Here is a 20,409-nt window from a genome sequence, read left to right on the forward strand (position 1 = left end):
GCTAGCTTTTTTTTTTTTTTTTTTTTAAGGAATCACTTCTCCCAACTAATTATTATTATTATTATTATTATTATATATTTTTTTAAGTGTATCTATCACTCAAAGAATTATTCTCATGGAGGGTAGGTAAGTGTTTGGGTTTATGGCTAGGCGTTAATGTGGGTTCCAAAGAAATAAGAGGGATAAATGTAGGCTCAAATTGGTTTCTAAGGGAATTTTTTTTTTAAAGTGAGATTGGCTAAGGCTAAAATAATGGTTTAAAATTCAAAGAATGCCTAGATCATTTCTTTTTCAAGTGCACGCTATGATTTCGCCTTGAAAGGTTTTGAAAGATTGTTCTAGGATTGGTGAGACATCAATTAGCTACTTCTCACCCTAGAGTTTTCTCTCGGCACTCAAAGTCAATGCAATTGATTGGGTGGCCTTTGGCTAAGAAGATATAAACTAAAGCAAGAATCTAATAACTTTGCACCTATCTAGAGCTTTCAATCCATCAAATCCTTCTAAAAGTAAGCTCAATTGCTCTTCAAAGTAATTCTCAATCCTCTAAGGATAAGGTAAAAAATTATTTTTATGATATGCATGATCCTAAAATGAATGCATAAATCAAATTAAAACTAAGTGTAATATATATGAAAACTATATGCAAATGTATGTATATGAGTATAGACATGTGTGTGGTATATGTATAAGTGTATGGATTATCTATATATGGATGAATGAAATGCAATAAATGAATGAATGAAAATTTTAAAGATTTTGCAAAAATTTTGCCCTCACCCCCAAACTCAAATGAAACATTGTCCTCAATGTCTAAAATGAATGCAAAGATGGGCAAAATTGTGTGAATTAATCAATTAATGAAATATATACAATTGGGGATTAAATCAATATAAGCTCAAGAATTCCAAAATTAGCTCAAAATGATATTAACAATGAAGCTTTAGGGAGAAAAATGTGAAAAAGTATCCCAAATGTATGAATTTACACTGCTTAAGATGTTGCTTAACTTGTTGCGTAGGGTAAGCAAAAGCATAAGCATTGGCATAAGCACTGGCAACATACCATAAGCATAAATAGTAAAAGGGTAAGCTGTTACCTCAAAATGATGTGAAATATATGCGGCTCAAAGTAAATTGTGAAACTCATCAATGTTAACAAAATTAGGATTGAAGAAAAGATAAAGTGCAAAAATAATGTGCAAGAAGATGAAAAAGTGTAAAGAAATAAGATCTAACAGTTAAATCAAGAATTAAACCAAAGAGCATTCATAGAATAACTATATCCATATCAGAAGATAAAATAAAATAAAATAAACTAAAGGAAATGGATGCAAAGATAATCATAAAAACTAATTATCAAAGTATTACAACTATTACTAAAGTTTGAAGATTAAAATAAACAGATTACAAAATAAACCTAAAACAGAAACTAAAATAAACTAGTACTAAACTACTGCTACTGTTTAAACTCTGCTGTCAAGGCTTGGTTGCTGTATCAGGGTCTGCTTCAGGTTCTGCGGTAGGTTCATTGTGATCTGAAGCTTCAGAAGCAGTTTCCAAATTTTCTGTGAGGTCTTTCATTTCTTGAAGCATGTCTTGGCCCCAATGATATAAATTGTTATAAGATTGGGCCAATTTGTTGTAGAGCTCCAACATTTGAAGTTGTTGCTGCTTCTGCTTCTTTTTAAGAGATGAAAATCTCTTTTTAAGTTTCTTTTCTAGCTTCTTCTTTTGGTTGACCTGCTGTTGACCCATGGTATCAATTTTAACTTCTAAGCTCTTCAAGGTTGCAAGGATATCTATGGTGTCAGGTGAGGGAACAGATGGTTGGACAGTGAAACTGGCTACTTTGGATTCCAAGGATCTTAAGAGGGACAAAATATCTGCTGAAAACTGCGGGGCAGTGGTTGGTTGGGGTTCTGCTGGTGCAAAGGAAGTTGGGTCTGCAGTACCACTGGCTTCAGGATGCTGCTGTAACAAAGCATAGGTATGTCCTACTTTCTCACAAACATCCATGTGTAGCAACATTGTGCTGTCTATATATGATTCACCAGACACTGGCAGTAGCTTATATAGACTAGCATCAAAGCTAAATGAATTGGCTATGGCAGTTATATATCCTCCAAAGACTATACTACCTTTGGTATGCTTTGTGACAATTTGGTGCCAATGAGTAGCTAGGAAATGGGCTGTGCTAACTTGTTTTCTCTCCTTCATGCACCACAAGAAAAATAAATCTCCAGCACCCACAATGCTGTTACTGTGTCCCCTTCCTAAAACAGTGTAAGAGATAAATCTATGGAGGTATTTCAACACATGATCGACTATCCTAGAGGCTTTTGCTGTCCTCTGTCTGTAATAACCCCCATAAGGTGCAATGTCTTTCCAGAACTGAACAGGGTCATAGATGGTTTGTTGCCACTCAATATTTTTATAGCCCGAACCCTGAAAACCAAAAATTGCATTCATAGCATCCATGTCTAACTCCCTATCAATGCCAGCACATCGAAAATAGATCACATCCTTATGCTTAGGTACTGTTGGTTTGAAATTCAGCCTTAAGGAACTCAAAAATTCCAAGGTCAAATCCTTGTACACTGGTTCCTTAATCCTAGCAAATTTAGTGCAGTTGACAGCATCTAAATAGGCAAATACAGAGTCATAAATGCCTAACTCTTTTAAAATCTGCTCATCCATATATTTGTTTGCCAAAATAGGTTTAGAAGCTAAACTCTCATAAGCATTTTTCATATCCATGTCTTTAAAAGCCCAAGGTAATGGAGAAAGTACCTCCTTTATATCATTGGCAGATGACGCAGATGCTGCTGGAGCAGTGGCAGGCTGGGGAGAGTTTAAGGGTAACTGAGATACCGGGGTTTGAACCGCTGGTGATGGAATTTGCGAGGAAGACCTAGTTCTTTTGCTGACTGGTTCAGAGGAAGGTTGAGGTGGAGAGTTTAAGTCCAAAGGAACAGAGGGCGCTCCTTTTCTTTTTTCCGACAGTGGCTTTCTTGGGTCTAGCCGCAGCCTTTTTAGTTTTACCTTTAGATTTGGTTTGAGTTGGCGCAGGTTCAGACATTGGTTCTTGGAACTGAGTTTTGAAAATGGGTGTTTCATTTTGTGGCTCAGTTTGTGGTGAGAGGGGGGTCGGCGGAATGAGGGTTGGTGTTTGGCTTTGGGGTAGTGGTGGTGTCCGCAGTGGTGGCGATTGAGGTAGTGGTGGTGTCTGCGGTGGTGGCGATTGAGGTAGTGGTGGACTGGGACTAGGGTTAGGGTTTGTTGGTAAAGAAGATGGAGTACCCATTTTCGATTTGACAGAGCATCCAGATTTTCTGGGTTTGGGTTTATGGGTGGACCACATCTTGGTTCTCACCATTTAATGAAGAGAAATAAACTCTTCAGCTTCCCTAAAAATGCCGGAAAAAATGGTGTGGGAAGGGATTCGGCGGAATGAAGCTTTGGTTTATCGGGAGTTTGGGTGGGGGCTTTATAAAAAAATGGCGAAAGTTTTGGGCTTTTTAAAATGTGGGGCAGACATTTGGTAATTTGGGTTATGCTTGGGGTTAAGCATAGGATTCAGCAGAATTTGCATAGGATACAGCTTAGTAAGCAACATCATCAGTAAGTTTCGGCAAGTTTTGGGAAAAATTGTGATTTTACTTGCCAAAAACAATTCAAATGCTATGGAATGCTATCATGACCCTCAATAATTACCAAATACACATTAACACCACAAAATTGAAGAATTTAAGCTCATCATCTCTCATAAACTTATCAAGCATGATACAAGCATGTGGTAATTAGCTCGAATTAGGCACAAATTGTTATTACCTTTTTGCAAACTTAATGAAATGATCTTATTCCTAAGCTTATAACCAAAGCACATTTTCAGCAGCATTTGAGACAAGTTTCAGACATTCAAAAATTGCAGAAAAGACATAGAAATTGACTTTTTAAGCAGCATAAACAGTAGTATGAACAGTAACAAAAATCAGCAGACTACAAAAACTAGCAGCAATTCAAACAAAAACATGTAAATTTCTAACAGATTACAAAACTATATATACACTAAAAGGTAAAACTTAACAAACACTATTTTTGCACTTCAATAAAGCTCACATTAGTCCTAAATATCAAATTGATCCTCATTTAAGTTGTATTTCACAGAATTTACACAAGACACAAAATTAAACATGTGCTATCAAGTAGATTGCAATATTAGTAATTTAGCACAAGTTTAAAGGTGTTACTGTTCACAGGCACTAGATAAAGTGCAGAATTTTGCTTATACTTGCTCCCTTTCAATTCTCTCTTTTTGCTACATGTGTTAGTTTGCCCAATCTTCATGAATGACCTGCAAAAGATAAACAAATGTCACTTTTGAGTTTAATGAGGGTAAAAACTGAAAATGGAATGAAATGAAAAATTAATAAACTATAAAAGGATACGCTTGGGTTGCCTCCCAAGAAGAGCTTGTTTAAGGTCTTAAGCTTGACCTTCCACTCCAAATCACCTAAATATCCCCAATTGGGGAACCAAGCCATGAAACCTCTACAACCTTTTGTGTGGGTTCTCCAACAATATAATGCTTTAATCTCTGCCCATTAACTTTGAAAGTCCCTGAGGTTTCATTGCCTATCTCAACAGCTCCATAGGGGTATACCTTTATAACAGTGTAAGGCCCTGACCATCTTGACTTTAATTTTCTGGGAAATAACCTTAACTTAGAATTATATAAGAGAACAACATCACCTTCCTGAAATTCTTTCCTCCTAATATGCTTATCATGCCATCTCTTAGTTCTTTCCTTGTACAGCTTGGCATTTTCATATGCATCCAATCTAAGTTCCTCAAGTTCATTTAGTTGCAGTATTCTTTTTTCTCTTGCAGTTTTTAAGTCAAAATTCAGTGTTCTTGTGGCCCAATATGCTCTATGCTCCAACTCCAAAGGTAAATGACAAGCTTTCCCATAAACCAATCTAAATAGGGTGGTGCCAATAGGAGTTTTAAAAGCTGTTCTATAGGCCCAAAGAGCATCATCTAATTTTAGTGACCAATCTCTCCTTGAACTATTCACTGTTTTCTCAAGAATTCTTTTCAACTCTCTATTTGAGATCTCCACTTGACCACTAGTTTGTGGATGGTAGGGTGTTGCAACCTTATGCTTTACTCCATATTTTTGTAATAATCTATCAAATTGATGGTTGCAAAAATGAGAACCTCCATCACTTATAATGGCACGTGGAGTTCCAAATCTTGTAAAAATGAACTTTTTAAGGAATTTAATCACAACTCTAACATCATTAGTTGGAGATGGTATAGCTTCAACCCATTTGCTCACATAATCTACTCCAACTAAAATGTATTTGTGTCCAAAGGACGATGGAAAAGGTCCCATGAAATCAATGCCCCACACATCAAATTGTTCCACTTCCAATATATTTTGGAGGGGCATTTCATCTCTCTTCGAGATATTACCCATCCTTTGACACCTATCACATGCATTTACAAACTTTCTCACATCTTTAAACATATGAGGCCAAAAGAACCCTGCTTGAAGAACTTTTTCTGCAGTCTTTGTCACACTCATATGACCCCCATAAAGTGAAGAATGGCAATCTTTAATAACATTTCCTATCTCCTCATCAGCTAAACATCTTCTAATCAACCCATCTCCACATCTCTTGAATAAAAATGGTTCTTCCCAATCGTAATTCTTCACATCAAAAAGAAATTTCTTCTTCTGCTGCCATGTTAGGTCAGGTGGAAAGATTCCACACACTAGATAGTTCACGAAATCTGCATACTAAGGGGTTTTTGCATTCATGATTACTAACAGTTGCTCATCAGGAAAATAATCATCTATTGGGGGCTCTTTTCCCAAATTATCTCCTTGTTCTTGCCTCAATCTAGATAGATGATCTGCTACCACATTTTCTACTCCTTTCTTGTCTTTAATTTCCAAGTCAAACTCTTGAAGGAGTAGCACCCACCTTATCAATCTAGGTTTAGCCTCTTTTTTCTGAAGGAGATACTTGATAGCTGCATGATCTGTGTACACTATTACCTTAAACCCCACAAGATAGGACCTGAATTTATCTACTGCAAATACCACTGCCAAAAACTCTTTCTCTGTAGTAGAGTAATTTAGTTGAGCATCATCTAAGGTTCTACTTGCATAGTATATTGCATACACCTTCTTATCTCTCCTTTGTCCCAAAACAGCCCCAATGGCATAATCGCTAATATCGCACATTAACTCAAAAGGTAATGACCAATCGGGAGGCTGCATAATAGGAGCAGATATCAAAGCTTCCTTTATCCTGCAAAAAGCGTTCATACAATTAGTATCAAAATGGAATTCCACATCTTTACTCAATAAATTGGTAAGAGGCTTAGAAATCTTAGAGAAATCCTTGATGAATCTCCTGTAAAATCCAGCATGCCCCAAGAAACTCCTCACTCCCTTCACGGATGTTGGGGGTGGCATTTTCTCAATAATTTCTACCTTTGCTTTATCCACCTCAATACCCTTGTTTGACACAAGATGTCCCAAAACAATTCCTTCTTGTACCATAAAATGGCACTTTTCCCAATTCAAAACTAAATTGAACTCTTCACATCTCTGCAAAACCTTAGACAAGTTAGATAAGCATTCATCGAAAGATTTACCATACACAGAAAAATCATCCATGAACACTTCCATAATACCCTCAATCATGTCAGAAAATATGGACATCATACATCTTTGAAATGTAGCAGGGGCATTACATAGTCCAAATGGCATCCTTCGATATGCAAAGGTACCATAAGGACATGTGAAGGTAGTTTTATCCTGATCATCTGGGTGAATAGGGATATGAAAGAACCCTGAATAGCCATCCAAATAGCAAAAATAAGAATAATGAGCTAGTCTCTCAAGCATTTGATCTATAAATGGTAATGGAAAATGGTCCTTTCTAGTTGCATTATTCAATTTTCTATAGTCTATACACATTCTCCATCCAGTTACAGTCCTTGTAGGTATTAGTTCATCATTTTCATTTTTCACTACTGTGATGCCCCCTTTTTTTGGTACAACATGAATTGGACTTACCCAATTGCTGTCAGAAATAGGGTAAATGATACCTGCATCAAGCAATTTCAAGATTTCCTTTTTCACAACCTCTTTCATATTTGGATTCAATCTCCTCTGTGACTCTCGAGAGGCTTTATGATTATTTTCCAACAAAATTCTATGCATGCACACAGAAGGATGTATTCCTTTAATATCATCAATGATATAACCGATTATCCTTCTATGCTTTCTAAGAACTCTTAATAATTTTTCAACTTCACAATCATTCAATTTAGCACTAACAATTACAGGATATGTAGAATTTTGACCTAGAAAAGCATACCTGAGATTTGTTGGAAGAGGTTTCAACTCTACCTTCGGTGCTTCACTTTTTTCAAGCTTTGATGATGAAGTTGTATCATGCTTCAAATCCCCAATCTTTTCAATATCAGCCATAGTCAAAGGTGGATTTCCTTCCAAGATTGTAGCATATTCTGCAGTTTCTTCAATCTCATCCCCTTTTTTGATGTTATGAACCAAACAAGCTTCTAAGGGATCTTTAGGATATTGCTTTTTAAGCACTTCTCTGACCTCTTCATCTATCACATCAATTCTCAAGCATGAATTTGAATCATCTTTCTTTTTCATTGCTTGAAACAAATTAAATTCAACTTTTTCTTCCCCAACTTCTAATGTAAGCCTCCCATTTTTTACATCAATCACAGCTCTAGTAGTAGCAAGGAAAGGTCTACCAAGAATAATAGGAATGTGTACATCCTCCTCCATCTCCAATACCACAAAATCCACTGGTATGAAAAATTTTCCAACTTTCAGAGGAACATTCTCAATTACCCCAATTGAAAATTTAATAGACCTATCTGCTAGCTGTAGTGAAATGGTAGTAGGCTTCATTTCTCCAATCTTCACTTTCTCATAGATAGACAATGGCATTAGACTAACACTAGCTCCAAGATCACATAAAGCCTTATCTATACTGATATCCCCAATGTGACATGGTATGGAAAAACTTTCAGGATCTTTCAGTTTGGGTGGAAGCTTATTTTGCAAAATAGCACTGCTTTCCTCCGTGAGAGCTACGGTCTCAAATTCCTCCAATTTCTTCTTGTTAGATAAAATCTCCTTCAAAAATTTAGCATATGAAGGCATTTGTGCTAAGGCATCAGTGAAAGGAATAGTCACATGCAAAGACTTCAGTACTTCCAAGAACTTCCCAAATTGTTTATCAAATTTTGCTTTCTGAAACCTTTGTGGAAATGGTAAAGGTGGCATGTGGGCTTTAGGTGCAACATATTTAGGTTCTTCCTCTTTCCTCTCTCTCTCTCCTTACTTCCTCTTTCTTCCACTGAATTTTCTTTCTCAGCTTCAATTCTAACTTCAGCTTCAGTTTGTTCATCTCCTTCTCTGTTTTTCTCTTCTTCAATTTTCTCTTCAATCTTTTTATCTCCATTCTCCAATATTTTTCCACTCCTCAATGTAATAGCCTTGCATTGCTCCTTTGAATTTTCTGGCTGGCTAGGGAGCTTCCCAAATGCTTTGTTATTTGAAGAGCTAGCTTGTTGAGCTATTTGATTCTCTAACATCTTGTTGTGTGTTTCCATTTGATCCACTTTAGATGCTAATTGAGAAATCATTTCTTGTTGACTTTGATGGCTCACAAGTAGAGTTTCAATTATGGCTTCCAATCTAGCTGTCTTGCTGGTTGTGCTTGTTGTGGTAGAGGTGGAGCAGGTGCATTTTGAGGTTTAGAAATTCCAGGAGGAGGACCTCTATTCTGCTGAGATAGCACAGTTATCTTGTATGTAGGTGGTTTGAGTTTGATACTGCTTTCATACTTGTACTGTGTATGGGTATATGGGCATGTGTTGGCTTCTACTAGTTATATATGGAGGTAGGTGTTGATCAAGATGGAATCTGTTCCTCTAAGCAAATAGAGATAAAATCCTATGTTCATTTAATTATTCTTGATGTTTCAAGTTCCTGGCCAGGACAGATAGATTTAATTAGAAAAGAGTTTCTAATGAGAAAATCTTTTAATCAAGAACTGGAATTAAAAGAGAACATAATATTCATAGCAATGGAGTTTGACATAAACCATGACTCCAGCTTGAGTTGGGATTTTGTAACAGAGAGATTCTAGTGCATGGTAACATATGATTATAGGTTCATTTAAGATAAACCTTATTACTGATTGGGTGGCCATGGCATGCTATGCTAGGTGTTAACCATGGTCTATGAGGTGCATAAAATGATTTAGAGAAATCATTTATGGTAAGAAAGAGTTCTGATGATATTAAGAGTTGATATCATATCTCATTGCCAATTAGTGATGAGCCTAGTAAGTCACACACATACACAAATAATCACCTAATTAAATATGATTTAATTAATTAATTAAAGAGTTTAATTGATTAATTAAATAGGTTTGGTTTGCAATTAGATTGCAAAGTCCCTAGCATGACTTGAAACCAAATCTAGGTTATTGGATGTACAGTATAAGTTAAATTTACATTTAAAGTGTTTGAATATGAATTTAATTAATGAGAAATTAATTAATAAAGATTAATTAATTAATTTATATTTGATATAAATTGATTAGAAGAAGAGAAATAATTATTTTGGGTTGAGAACTCAAAATTAAGATCTGAGGAGCATTTGGTCATTTCACAGGGTGACATGTGGCACCATGAGATGGTGACACATGGCACCACACATAAGCTTGCCAAATGTCTTTTAATCATGTAAGATGATTAAAATTAAGATTAAATATAGGTTTGACACTTGGCACAATGTGATTGGGTCAATTAAACCTAGAACCAATCAGAAGGTGACATGTGGCAAGGGTTTAATGTGTTGACCTAGCTATATAAGTGTTGTTATGAAAAGAAAATAACACAACCAGCAGCTATCCTCTTTGTGCCGCCACCCAAAAGCTCTTCTCCCTCTCTTCTTCTTCATCTCTCATCAATTCTAAGAGATTAGGAAACAATCTCTTGAATTAAAAATACTAGAAATTGTTTCTAGTGTTCTGTTTACATCTTTAATCTCTTAAAAGGCAAAACTTGATTTTCTAAATAATAGAAAAAGCTTTAGAAGCTGTTCAAGGGCTGCCATAGGTGTTCTTGGTGTGGACAAGCTAGAGGAACAACATCTGGTGTCCTGAAGACGCATCTCAAAGCCACAAATACACTTCAGGACACCAGATGTTGTTCCTCTAGCTTGTCCACACCAAGAACACCTATAGCAGCCCTTGAACAGCTTCTAAAGCTTTTTCTATTATTTAGAAAATCAAGTTTTGCCTTTTAAGAGATTAAAGATATAAACAGAACACTAGAAACAATTTCTAGTATTTTTAATTCAAGAGATTGTTTCCTAATCTCTTAGAATTGATGAGAGATGAAGAAGAAGAGAGGGAAAAGAGCCTTTGGGTGGCGGCACAAAGAGGATAGCTGCTGGTTGTGTTATTTTCTTTTCATAACAACACTTATATAGCTAGGTCAACACATTAAACCCTTGCCACATGTCACCTTCTGATTGGTTCTAGGTTTAATTGACCCAATCACATTGTGCCAAGTGTCAAACCGATATTTAATCTTAATTTTAATCATCTTACATGATTAAAAGACATTTGGCAAGCTTATGTGTGGTGCCATGTGTCACCATCTCATGGTGCCACATGTCACCCTGTGAAATGACCAAAATGCCCCTGTGTCTTAATTTTGAGTTCTCAACCTAAAATAATTATTTCTCTTCTTCTAATCAATTTATATCACATATAAATTAATTAATTAATCTTTATTAATTAATTTCTCATTAATTAAATTCATATTCAAACACTTTAAATGTAAATTTAACTTATACTGTACATCCAATAACCTAGATTTGGTTTCAAGTCATACTAGGGACTTTGCAATCTAATTGCAAACCAAACCTATTTAATTAATCAATTAAACTCTTTAATTAATTAATTAAATCATATTTAATTAGGTGATTATTTGTGTATGTGTGTGACTTACTAGGCCCATCACTAATTGGCAATGAGATATGATATCAACTCTTAATATCATCAGAACTCTTTCTTACCATAAATGATTTCTCTAAATCATTTTATGCACCTCATAGACCATGGTTAACACCTAGCATAGCATGCCATGGCCACCCAATCAGTAATAAGGTTTATCTTAAATGAACCTATAATCATATGTTACCATGCACTAGAATCTCTCTGTTACAAAATCCCAACTCAAGCTGGAGTCATGGTTTATGTCAAACCCCATTGCTATGAATATTATGTTCTCTTTTAATTCCAGTTCTTGATTAAAAGATTTTCTCATTAGAAACTCTTTTCTAATTAAATCTATCTGTCCTGGCCAGGAACTTGAAACATCAAGAATAATTAAATGAACATAGGATTTTATCTCTATTTACTTAGAGGAACAGATTCCATCTTGATCAACACCTACCTCCATATATAACTAGTAGAAGCCAACACATGCCCATATACCCATACACAGTACAAGTATGAAAGCAGTATCAAACTCAAACCACCTATATACAAGCACTGATATGATTTATGACAATACATTAACAAGAGTAAACTCCATGTGCTTGTCATAAGTGTCACTGGTTCGGCCTACTTATCATGTATAAGTGCCTATTATGTTTGTTATATGGCATGAGACTCACCATTCCATCTTATTTATATCTCATATAAATAATTTGGGAACAAACATGAATACAATCTTTCTAGATAAGTCATGTCCTTATTATGAAGTATCCTCGATTACGAACCTATTTATGATACTTTGTGCTAGAAATACTATCACTCATATTCTTAACAACTTAAGAATAGAATTTCTAACAAAATATCAATGGACATTTTCTATTACACATAAATATATTATGTAAACGGAAAAGTGGAAATGCCTTTTATTAATAAAAATATGTATAAGATACATACTAAATGATATGCTCTAGGGCATACTACTAATAATCTCCCACTAGCACTAGAGCCATTCATTACAATATCTTAGACCCATCTTCTCAAGATGTCGGTCTAGCTGAGTTTGTGACATAGGCTTAGTGAATGGATCAGCTAGATTTTTAGCTGATGCTATTTTCTGCATGGCTACATCACCTCACCCAACTATTTTTCTAATAATGTGGTAGCGCCTTTCTATGTGTTTGGATTTCTGGTGAGACCTTGGTTCCTTAGCCTGTATGACTGCTCCATTATTGTCACAGTGTAGTGGAACTGCTGACTCAATGGAAGGAACTGCTGTATGTTCTGTCACAAACATCTTTATCCAAACAGCTTCCTTTGCAGCATCTGATGCAGCAATATACTCAGCCTCTGTAGTGGAATCTGCAGTCGTGCTCTGTTTGGAACTCTTCCAACTGACTGCACCTCCATTACAAATGAACACATATCCAGAGGTAGACTTTCTATCATCGATATCTGATTGGAAATCAGAATCAGTATAACCATCCAATTGCAAGTCTCCACCTCCATAGATCAAGAATAAATCCTTAGTTCTTCTCAAGTACTTAAGGATATTCTTGACAGCTATCCAGTGTTCCAAACCTGGATTGGATTGGTACTTGCTAGTCAAACTAACAGCATATGCAATATCCGGCCTAGTACACAATATTGCATACATTAAACTTCCAATAGCGAAGCATATGGAATCCTGGCCATTTTATCTCTTTCTTCAGGTGTCTTTGGAGACATCTCTTTAGAAAGATGGATACCATGTCTCAGTGGTAATAATCCTCTCTTGGAGTCAAGCATGTTAAACCTCTTTAACACCTTTTCCAAGTATAGACTTTGGGATAAACCAATTATTCTTTTCGCTCTATCTCTATAGATGCGAATCCCAAGAATATAGGTTGCCTCCCCTAAGTCTTTCATGGAGAATGTATTTGACAACCATACCTTTATAGTTGTCAACATACCTGTGTCATTACCCATCAACAGTATATCATCCACATATAAAATAAGGAAAGTGATAGCACTGTCACTAACCTTCTTATATACACATGGCTCATCCTCATTTTTGATAAAACCAAATGATTTAATGGCTTCATCAAAACGGAAGTTCCAACTCCTCGAAGCTTGCTTCAACCCATAAATGGATCGCTTTAGCTTGCATACCTTGGAACCATCTTGAGATTCAAAACCCCTAGGTTGTTCCATGAAAATGTTTTCTTCAATGTATCTATTGAGAAAAGCTGTTTTGACATCCATCTGCCAAATCTCATAATCATAGTATGCAGCTATTGCTAATAGAATCCTAATTGATTTAAGCATGGCAACAGGCGAGAAAGTCTCCTCATAGTCGATTCCTTGCCCTTGGCGAAACACTTTCGCTATTAGCCTTGCCTTATAGGTCTCTAACTTTCCATCAGAACCAATTTTCTTCTTGAAAACCCATTTATTCCCTATAGGTACAATACCTTCAGGTGGGTCAATAAGATCCCAAACTTGATTCTTATACATTGAATCAATTTCGGATTTCATAGCATCAATCCATTTTGAAGAGTCTATATCTGATATAGCTTCTTCATAGGTAAGTGGATCATCTCCATGATCTACTTCTTCATGAGTAGACAACTCTTGTTTTTCTTCATGAAGGAAACCATATCTCACTGGTGGGTGAGATACCCTGGTTGTTCTACGAGGAACAGCTGTAGATGTTTCATCAACGGGTGTAGGTTAACTAGATGGATCTATATCCATCTGATATGTTGGTTGATCAGAATTCTCCAATTCCAACCTATTTGCCTTCCTTTGCCTCCTTCTTGAACAAACTGTTATTCAAGAAATGTGGCATCTCTACTTATCACAACCTTTTGTGAAGTAGGCAAATAAAAATAATATCCAAAACTATCTTTTGGATATCTAACAAATCGAACTTTTTCTGATCTGGTTTTCAATTTATCAGTGTTCAACTTTTTGACATAAGCTGGACAATCCCAAATCTTAACATGCTGAAGACTTGGTTTTCTTCCATGCCATATCTCATAAGCTGTGGAAGAAACTGATTTTGAGGGAATCCTATTCAGAATATACAAAGCTAATTCTAATGCAAATCCCCAAAAGGAGATTGGCATATCAGTATAGCTCATCATACCACGTACCATGTCCAATAGGGTACGATTTCTCATTTCAGATATACCATTCAACTGTGGTGTTCCTGGAGGTGTCAGCTGGGAAACAATGCCATGCTCTCTCAAGTATTCATCAAATTCAATACTCAAATATTCACCTCCACGATCTGATCGAAGAGCTTTAATACTCTTTCCTATTTGATTTTCTACTTCAGATTTAAATTCTTTGAACTTTTTAAAGGATTCATGTTTGTATTTCATCAAATACAAATACCCAAACCTTGATTTATCATCAGTAAAGGTAATAAAATAATAAAAACCGCCTCTAGCCATTTCCTTAAATGGACCACATACATCACTATGTATTAGCTCTAAAATATTTTCAGCCCTTAGCCCTTGTCCAACAAAGGGTGATCTAGTCATTTTGCCCTGAAGGCAAGATTTAAAAGTTGGAGTAGGCTCAGAGCCCAATAAGAATAGAATCCCCATTTTCTCCAATTTTGCAATCCTATCTTCTGCAACATGACATAACCTTAAGTGCCAAATATATTTTGAAATTGAGTTGGTTTTCACCATGGGATTGCATTCATTTAGATCATGTGCATTCAATTTGTGTTTGTCATTATTATCTAAATAATAAAGACCATCATTCATATAACTCGAACCAACATATTTATTTTCAAAATAAATATTGCAAACATCATCTGTGAATTGAAATTCATAGCCATTTCTAGTTAAACTAGATATAGAAATGATGTTCTTAAAAGCATCAGGTAAATATAAAATATTATCCAAACACAAAACATGTCCAGACATGTAAAAAGATTTAGATCCTATGGCTAATGCTTCAATTGTTGAGCCATTGCCAATCCGGAGTCTAACATCTCGAGAATGCAAGCTGCTACTCTTTGCTAGTTCCTGCATATCATTAGAAATGTGAGAACTGGCACTAGTATCTAAAACTCAAGCTGTAGATGAACTATGAGTATCATCAGATTCTAAATAACAAGATATGGACATACCTTTCGAAGGTGTATCCTTCTTGTCCTTCAGAGAAGCAAGATATTTTGGGCTGTTTCTTTGCCAGTGCCCATCCTTCTGGCAGTGGAAACACTTTCCTTTGCCTCCATCAGCTTTAGTCTTCCCTTTCTGTTTAGCTATTTTCTTGGAAGGACCAGGAATCTGAGGTTTCTTTTTCTTAGTGCCCTTCTTCTTGTTGGACTTTCCAGCAGAAGAAGATGCAATCAAAGCTACCTCTTTTCCTTTATTGCCCGGTATATTCTTTTGGGCAATAACCAGCATGTTGAGTAAACCAGCTAAGGTGCATTCCTATTTAGTCATATGAAAATTTGTCACAAAATTTCCAAAAGACTCAGGAAGGGACTGAAGGATCAAATCCGTCTGTAGTTGGAAATCCATGTTGAAGTCAAGATGTTCCAGCTGCTCAATCAGCCGAATCATCTTGTGGACATGATCCCCAATATTCTGTCCCTCAGACATCCTCATGCGGAACAGCTGCCTAGATATCTCATACCTAGCATTCCTGCTGTGCTCACCATACAACTCTTGTAGATAAAGGAGGATCTCTCCTGCACTCTGCATGTTCTCATGCTGCTTCTGTAACTCATTACTCATGGAAGCAAGCATGTAACACTTAGCTCTCATATCATGCTCCTTCCACTTGTCCAAAGTTTCATATTCCTCTTGAGTGGCCTCTGGAGGTAAGGGACCAGGAACATTTGAGTCTAGAACATATCCTATATGTTCAAGGTTCAGGACAAGTTTCAAATTTCTTAGCCAATCAGAGAGATTAGGTCCTGTCAACCTATTGTGATCAAGTATGCTTGCAAGGATATTGGATGGTAGTGGTTGTTCTATGCTCATTATTATCAGAAAATTAACTACAGAAAATAACCAGATTAATTAGTAAATGTATCAAGTAATTAACCAAAATGATTATGGTCTTTTAATCAAATCGGTCCTCCCACTAACTTAGCGAATCCTACACTTCCAAAGTAGAAAACGGAAATCCTAGTTGGATGGATTTCTAGTGGGTGATTGAATTCTTATAATTCTATTGATCATCCTCAGGTACATCCATTATTGGAATTACAATAAACTATAAGTGAGCAACTCCTTACCCATCGCATCTCATGTGATGTTCAATCCTTTACCTAGCCCCTAATGTTCAAAATCTCAGGTACATCCATTATTGACTTATCTTGCATTAGTTAAGTTGATCCCATTGAGCCAGTAATTATGCAAATAATTTTAATGTCCTCAGGTACATCCAATATTGGCCACCAAACCATTTACATATTTACAACATCTCATGCTTAACAATTATTCTTAAGAAAATCTCTTAAATTGATTGCATCTTATGCAAGTATTTAAAATTTCTTAAAATAATTGCCTCAATGGAGGGCCCATGTCATAATTACTTTAATTATAACATTTCCAACTTAATCATTTGTTTGGAAGATTTTATGGTCATCCTAATTACTATTAAGGTCTCACTTTGCACATTATCCATTTAGCATGCATATATCATATACTGCATACATTCACATACATCTCATGCATTCATGGACAATAAATAAATATGGTATGATCATGGACTTTCTAAAGGATTCAATTCTGAGCCACCAAGAATTGAATCAGGGCATTCCTAAGTGCATTTCATTCATTCATTTTACAAGAGTTGCTGAAGGAGTACATAATCAACACTTGATCTTGAATTCCTCCCACTGGTCCCACCAATGCTCTTGACCTCCTTGAACTTCTTGCAATCCAATTACATAGTAATCCTTGGCATACCAAGGCGAATTTACAAGAACTTAAATAAATGAAATTATAACCCAAAAATTATTACAAACTTAATAACACATGCCCAAAATAAATTAAAATAAATTAATTAATTTACAATCCCAAAGAAACATAAAAGAAATAAATCCAATCACATTGGTCTTTTATAGTCTATGATCATCCATCATGCATATCAAAATTTAACAATTAAATAAAACATACATAATTAAATTAAATTGAATATCTCATATTCAACTTAAAAATTCAGATTTGAATATGATTCAAACAAATTTAAAAATTCAGATTTGAATCAAATTCAAACAATTTTTAAAAAATCAGATTTGAATCACATTCAAACAATTTTTAAAAATTCAGATCTGAATATTATTCAAACAACTTTAAAAATTCAGATTTGAATATGATTCAAACAACTTTAAAAATTCAGATTTGAATCACATTCAAACAACTTTTAAAATTCTGATTTGAATCAAAATTTAATTGTGTGATTAAAACTACTAATTAAACACTTTAATTAGTCATAGGATAGGCCTTAGATCATACAACAATTGCAGAATTAAAAAGCCAAACCTTGCACCACCCATGAAGCCACAAACCTTGCGCACCATGTTGGTGTTCTTCAAGCATGCTGCCACACATCCATTGCAACCAGCAATGGATAAATCATCTCATGATCAAAACACACAATTAAATCATATAATCAACAATCTAAATGGCAAATATAGTGGCTTTGATACCAATTGAAGAAGCGGAACTGAGAAAAAAAACACAAGTTTGTACCATTGAATTCAAAAATTTTCACCTAGGGTCACATGCATCATGCAAGATTTATTTTTATCTATTTGATTTCAATGATAAACAACATATTAAAACTCTTTTAATATGTTTTTTGGATCTGTATTTGCCATTTAAGATTTTATAAATTAATCAAATTAATTTTAGAACCCTAGATTAGATCAAGAACAAATACACTAACCTCTTGATGCACTGCAGTGTATTTGTGCCTTTGAGATGCGTCTTCAGGACACCAGATGTTGTCCCTCTAGCTTGTCCACTCCAAGAACACCTATGGCAGCCCTTGAACAGCTTCTAAAGCTTTTTCTATTATTTAGAAAATCAAGTTTTGCCTTTTAAGAGATTAAAGATATAAACAGAACACTAGAAACAATTTCTAGTATTTTTAATTCAAGAGATTGTTTCCTAATCTCTTAGAATTGATGAGAGATGAAGAAGAAGAGAGGGAAAAGAGCCTTTGGGTGGCGGCACAAAGAGGATAGCTGCTGGTTGTGTTATTTTCTTTTCATAACAACACTTATATAGCTAGGTCAACACATTAAACCCTTGCCACATGTCACCTTCTGATTGGTTCTAGGTTTAATTGACCCAATCACATTGTGCCAAGTGTCAAACCGATATTTAATCTTAATTTTAATCATCTTCCATGATTAAAAGACATTTGGCAAGCTTATGTGTGGTGCCATGTGTCACCATCTCATGGTGCCACATGTCACCCTGTGAAATGACCAAAATGCCCCTGTGTCTTAATTTTGAGTTCTCAACCTAAAATAATTATTTCTCTTCTTCTAATCAATTTATATCACATATAAATTAATTAATTAATCTTTATTAATTAATTTCTCATTAATTAAATTCATATTCAAACACTTTAAATGTAAATTTAACTTATACTGTACATCCAATAACCTAGATTTGGTTTCAAGTCATACTAGGGACTTTGCAATCTAATTGCAAACCAAACCTATTTAATTAATCAATTAAACTCTTTAATTAATTAATTAAATCATATTTAATTAGGTGATTATTTGTGTATGTGTGTGACTTACTAGGCCCATCACTAATTGGCAATGAGATATGATATCAACTCTTAATATCATCAGAACTCTTTCTTACCATAAATGATTTCTCTAAATCATTTTATGCACCTCATAGACCATGGTTAACACCTAGCATAGCATGCCATGGCCACCCAATCAGTAATAAGGTTTATCTTAAATGAACCTATAATCATATGTTACCATGCACTAGAATCTCTCTGTTACAAAATCCCAACTCAAGCTGGAGTCATGGTTTATGTCAAACCCCATTGCTATGAATATTATGTTCTCTTTTAATTCCAGTTCTTGATTAAAAGATTTTCTCATCAGAAACTCTTTTCTGATTAAATCTATCTGTCCTGGCCAGGAACTTAAAACATCAAGAACAATTAAATGAACATAGGATTTTATCTCTATTTACTTAGAGGAACAGATTCCATCTTGATTAACACCTACCTCCATATATAACTAGTAGGAGCCAACACATGCCCATATACCCATACACAGTACAAGTATGAAAGCAGTATCAAACTCAAACCACCTATATACAAGATAACTGTGCTATCTCAGGTCTAAAGATTATATGCACTGATATGATTTATGACAATACATTGACAATAGTAAACTCCATGTGCTTGTCATAAGTGTCATTGGTTCGGCCTACTTATCATGTATAAGTGCCTATTATGTTTGTTATATGGCATGAGACTCACCATTCCATCTTATTTATATCTCATATAAATAACTTGGGAACAAACATGAATACAATATTTCTGGATAAGTCATGTCCTTATTATGAAGTATCCTCGATTGCGAACCTATTTATGATACTTTGTGCTAGAAATACTGTCACTCATATTCTTAACAACTTAAGAATAGAATTTCTAACAAAATATCAATGGACCTTTTCTATTACACATAAATATATTATGTAAATGGAAAAGTGGAAATGCCTTTTATTAATAAAAACATGTACAAGATACATACTAAATGATATGCTCTAGGGCATACTAATAACAAGAAGAAGCTAGAAAATAAGCTTAAAAAGAGATTTTCATCTCTTAAAAAGAAGCAGCAGCAACAGCAATTTCAAATGTTGGAGCTCTACAACAAATTGGCCCAATCTTTCAACAATTTATATCATTGGGGCCAAGACATGCTCCAACAAATGAAAGACCTCACAAAAAACTTGGAGACTGCTTCTGAAGCTTCAGATCACAATGAAACTACTGCAGAACCTGAAGCAGACCCTGATGTAGCCACAAAGCCTTGACAGCAATAGCAGTAGCAACAATTTCTTTAGTTTAACAAGTTTCTATTTCTGTATTTGTTTCTGTGTTTGTTCCAAACTTTGGTTTCATTTTATCTTTTGTTTGTTAAACTTCAAACTTTGGTAACAGTTGTGATTTATCTTATTTTATGGTTGTGCTCGCACTCACACATTTTCTTTAGCTTTGGTACACATTATCTTTGCATTTTCTCCTTTATTCAGTTCTAATTTTGTGGATATTAATGAGTGGCACAGTTTACCTTCAACCAAATCTGTTTAATTTCATCATGAGGT

At 35.1% G+C, this 20,409-nt stretch overlaps 1 protein-coding gene across 1 annotated transcript; it reads right to left on the reverse strand.

Annotated features, from left to right (window-relative positions):
• Nucleotides 1–2,934: 2,934 nt before the first annotated feature.
• LOC110672269 (alpha carbonic anhydrase 8-like) lies at nt 2,935–3,306 on the reverse strand. Its single transcript, XM_058138977.1, has one exon. It carries the CDS (start codon nt 3,304–3,306, stop codon nt 2,935–2,937), a length of 372 nt encoding a protein of 123 aa, XP_057994960.1.
• Between the last annotated feature and the right edge of the window lie 17,103 nt (nt 3,307–20,409).

Source organism: Hevea brasiliensis, chromosome 17 (assembly GCF_030052815.1).
Source record: "Hevea brasiliensis isolate MT/VB/25A 57/8 chromosome 17, ASM3005281v1, whole genome shotgun sequence".
Classification (NCBI taxonomy): Eukaryota; Viridiplantae; Streptophyta; class Magnoliopsida; order Malpighiales; family Euphorbiaceae; genus Hevea; species Hevea brasiliensis.

Bases quoted from the DNA above. Each gene is read 5' to 3' on its own strand.
- LOC110672269 (XM_058138977.1), bottom strand. From the start codon at position 3,306: ATGGGTACTCCATCTTCTTTACCAACAAACCCTAACCCTAGTCCCAGT.